General features: G+C 31.3%; 1 protein-coding gene across 1 annotated transcript; it reads left to right on the top strand.

The window, feature by feature from the left end:
- Window positions 1-3102: 3102 nt before the first annotated feature.
- LOC139518496 (forkhead box protein A4-like) lies at window positions 3103-4559 on the top strand. Its single transcript, XM_071310008.1, has one exon. The coding sequence runs from the start codon at window positions 3207-3209 to the stop codon at window positions 4452-4454; it is 1248 nt and encodes a 415-aa protein (XP_071166109.1). The 5' UTR covers window positions 3103-3206; the 3' UTR covers window positions 4455-4559.
- The last annotated feature ends 252 nt before the right edge of the window (window positions 4560-4811 follow it).

Raw genomic sequence — 4811 nt, 5'->3', positions numbered from 1 at the left:
TTATTTTTGTCCAATACTCTCACAAAATATGTGCTCTCCAAATAAAAGTTCATGTCTTGCAAAATTGTCGTTAACGATAAGGAAAATGACAAAAGTAGTTAAACAAGGAAAGAAAATAAAAACAAATAAATATATAGGTTATTGGATCACTTTGAAAAAAAAGACTTTGATTATTATTTTATAGAAGTTGCATAAAATGAACCAGCACGTTTTTATCAATTAGTCAAACATTGTTTCTAGCACTGCACTGAAAAAGCATGTAAGTAACATCTGAAGAAATTGTCAAATTGCAGATTTGGTATTATAGATACCATGTACTGTATAAAAATTAGTATGTGATTACACGTGTAAACTAACAAGATTTTTTTTAGTGTTCTAAATACGTTACAATGATTTGAAGAATTCTAAGGACTAATATAGTGCAGCAGTACGAAATGAGAATGTACAAAAAATGTAAAAGGATATCTTAGATTGTTTCATATTTTAATTACTTATATTATGACATAATCAAGTCAAAACTTTGTTTTCTGAATAAAAATAGAACATGAAAAAGAAAATAAATTTCATCCCGGCGCAACATCATCAGAGAAACATATGTTAAAATATTTGTTTTCTTCATATGAAACACACTATTTGGTGTATCGTCCAGTTTAAAACATTTACATAGGGTTCTTTATTAAGAACTTTAATTTGTGAACTGTTTTTCTTTCTAGAAAAAAAATATACAGATATTTAAATTGTTAGTTAAGAATTGAATGCTTCTTTTTGTAACTTCATTGGGGTGTAAAAGTGTTGACCGAAGTACATTTTGTTTCGCGCTTCATACTAAAAATGTGGGCACGGTAAAAACGCTTTTACAACCCTATGAATTTACAAAAAGAAGCATTCAATACTTATAATTACATTTTTTTTTAGCAATTATCATGAAAACACGAATTTTATTATTGTTTTATTTAATTCACCTGTGCACTTTATTGTTGGACCACATGTTATCATGAATGAAAAGTTTTATTGAGCAATACAATTGCTTACGGAATAACACGTGATGTGCAGTTAGCTAATAAGAATAAAGTATCATAATGAAACATACATCTAATGTAATTATGTTCAAATAAACATTTAAATTTCAAATATATGCGTAGCCATGGTGCTGATGGTCAGCTTATTAACGTCGGAATTTGAATATGTCTCTGATATCTTTCGACTCTCTTTACCATTTTGCATAACAAACTTATGTGTGGTATTTGCACATACTTTTGTAAAAAGAAGATTGAACAGTATGTTTTAAGCTAACTGTTGTATGTATAGGGTTTGAGTCTTTAAAAATCAGTTTTGAAATAGTTGAGACAAGTAGAAAACGTGTCTACGAAGTGTGTAACGTAACGTTTTATTTTCTTTATTAGCCTTTTCCAATGACGAGTTCCTAGACTTTTTCTATACGAGCCAAATATACTATTTTCACACTTTCTTGGAAATGACCGTAAAACGTGTATCAAATTAACAACATGTACGTTAAATGTCAAGGGAACGACGTGACTTTGATGATGCTGTATTATCAGCCGTATGACATATGTGAGTACCAACGGCTAGAAAAAGAAGGAAAATATTAAGTATCAACGGCCAGAAAAGAGATTAACACAATGTATCAAAGAGCACTCACGTGCATCGAATTATTTCACCAAATTAAAATAACAAAAACAAAACAACACAACACAACACAACAAAAACATCCTTTCAAGAAAACAAACTTATTTTATTTAATTTCCTCGTCGTGGCAAAATAATGAAACTCGGTGCCTAATACAACAATATACATGCAGTTAAATATAACTTTCAAGAAGCAAGATTCAAGTTCGGCAAATGCAACATTTAAAAGAAACTCAACTTGCCTTTTTGGCGATAGAATTTTTAAATAACAGATATAGGTTTATTTTTAAAACCACGAGAAAAAATACTTTGAGTTACTTTAGCTCTCAATGTAACTAATAGAATTAAAACCAGGAGTTTGAATCATATGTTTGCAGATCAATCTTAAAATTGGGGAAATTAAGTCCTGAATTTATTTTCAAAATACAATATAATATTAGAAGCTTGTTTGAAAATTCTTTACTGATGCATTTATTGCTGGATAGACCGGACCCGTCGCATTTTTTCTTTGGATTTTCCATTATGACTTTAAAATTTCCAAATAAGCTTTCATCATAAAAATTATAAACTTTCCGGCCTATTAATTCTGGAATTCTATGACCATACTATCATGCTCTTATAACAAAAACGATTGTGCACTTGATCTTTTGAGAGATATAGATATTAAGTTTGTTCAGAAAGCCCTTTTAATCAGAAAGTCAAGTAATTTATCCATTTCTTTTTCTATTGTAAGCTGATTTCGTTCTTTGTCTTCGTCTCTGAAGAAAATTGTATTTTCACATGACATAATAAGTGAAAATCCATTAACGTTATTGTTGAATTAAATTAACACAAGTCATCAACAAAAACCTACAAGAAAAGCTTTCCTTCGAAACACGATAAAATAAAGTTAGAGATATGGAAAAAAAAAAAAAAATAGAAGCGAAAGATGCCATTATATGATTAATATGATTTATTTTATTTCAGCTATGTGTTAATACTACTAAAACTTACCTTTTCGGGCGCATCGCTTAGAAACGTTTAAAAATATTATTATGTTTATAAAATTAAAACTATTTCTGATAAAGAAATCTTCTTGTTTTTATCCTAATCTGAAAAAAATTATAAAATATGGTATTACAACAATTTAGCGCAAGAATTTATCTATAAAAATATTCATGTCTTTATATGGTTACTTTAGTAATAATTTGTGTTGCATATCGAATGCAAATAATCAACAATATTCCTCACGGAAAAATAAATATTTTACGAAAACAAACAAAAACATCACACAGAGCTTTACTTTTGTTAAGGTTGATCTTGTAAAAGCTGTAAAGACAAATCAAATCGCAGCATTTTTTGATTGGAGGAGAAATTCGATACATTTGCTGTTTAAGGAAAGTATTGAATATTCATTAGCTGTCGACCAATCACCGTAGTCGAATAATAGAGATGACAAGATTGGTATTTTAAATGATTTGTATAAAGTTTATAGTCAGTATAGAAATACAACAAAGGTAAATTTGCCACACACAAAAACTGTTGAAAAGTATTTGTCAACTTAACATCATTGTCACGATAATGTGTAACACGAACCCAACAGCCATGGTCTTGCCGTATGGACTTAAAGTAGCAACACAGACTCCGTACCTACATTTTGGAGTTTCTCCTATGGCACTAGATATGCAGCGTGCACAACAGCTGTATGATTACAGCACCCGTTTGCAGTATGGACTTAGCAGATATCCAAATGCATTAGGACTATCGCCATACCATCCAAGCCCAGCTGAAGCGTACATGCAGCACTATTTCAAAGATCCAAGGGCACGATTTATACACGAGGAACCAAAGCCAAACCATAGTTATATTGGGTTAATCGCAATGGCAATTCTAAGTGCCAGGGATAAAAAGTTAGTTCTGAGTGACATTTATCAGTGGATTTTAGATAATTATCCCTATTTTAGAGCAAGAGGACCAGGATGGAGAAATAGCATTCGTCACAATTTGTCTCTTAACGACTGCTTTATCAAATCAGGAAGAAGTGCAAATGGAAAAGGACATTATTGGGCAATACATCCTGCAAATGTTGATGACTTTCAAAAAGGAGATTTTAGAAGGAGACGCGCACAGAGACGAGTACGTAAACATATGGGACTATCAGTTCCAGATGATGAGGACAGTCCTAGTCCGTCACCTACTTCAACTTCTCACACCTGGGATGATAACTCTACTGAAAATCCTGGGACCGACGAAAAAGTAAGTGAAGAAGAAGAGGATATAAAAGTTGAAATAATAGACGAATCGGAGAACCAAATTATTCAAAATCAAATACCAAGACAGCAACCTACAACACGTAAGCGTCTTTTTGATGTAGAGAGCTTACTAGCTCCTGATGACATTGTTATCAAACGACCAACTGTTTTCGACATTAGAAATTTAAAATATCATTCTTCAGTTGATAGTTCTAGTTCATCTCGTCATAATTCACAGAGTGACAATAACAGTGAACTTTCTGACAATTCAGAAAAAGAAAACATTGCAAACAGTAGTTGTGAAGATAACGATTGCACGGACGATAAAGTTTTACATACAGAAAATTCAGTGCAAACCTATTCCAACATAGAAACGAAGGACCCAATTGTGATCGCAAGTAGGCCCAGCGCATTTCAAAATGCACATGCACGAGCTTGGAACTCTCTTATGCCATACTTGGCAACCTATCCATATATTCGTAGACAGCAAGGATTAGGAAATCCAAGCACATATCCAACTGCTTCAACATTCGAAGGACTTACAACTGGGAACATGTTCAAATCTGCGTCTGACTGAGAAATAAAACTCAATATGAACTGTATGAATTGTTTATGACATATGAATGTATTTATTTAATGCTGCAATTGTTATTGTTGTGAATTATTAAATTTTCTGATTTTACGAATTTTCTTGTTGATTTACTATATAAGAAGATTTGGAAACATGTAAGTAATTATTTTCCACAACCGTTAATTTAATAATGTCTTTTTTCTGGATTTTAAAATATTATTTACTCATGAATACTTTTCAAATTTAGATTCAAGGAAGAAAAACACCAATGCGTTTTCATAATAATAAATCAGTTACCCACCTATATTTTTACATTTACAATTTGTCTTCAAATATTATCCTCAGATTGAAATAGTTGAAGAA

This window comes from Mytilus edulis, chromosome 4 (assembly GCF_963676685.1).
Source record: "Mytilus edulis chromosome 4, xbMytEdul2.2, whole genome shotgun sequence".
In the NCBI taxonomy this organism is placed as follows: Eukaryota; Metazoa; Mollusca; class Bivalvia; order Mytilida; family Mytilidae; genus Mytilus; species Mytilus edulis.
Note: the sequence above shows the minus strand (reverse complement) of the source record. Positions and strands in the feature narration are given on the sequence as shown.

Coding starts and splice junctions, on each gene's coding strand:
- LOC139518496 (XM_071310008.1), top strand. CDS start 3,207: ATGTGTAACACGAACCCAACAGCCATGGTCTTGCCGTATGGACTTAAA.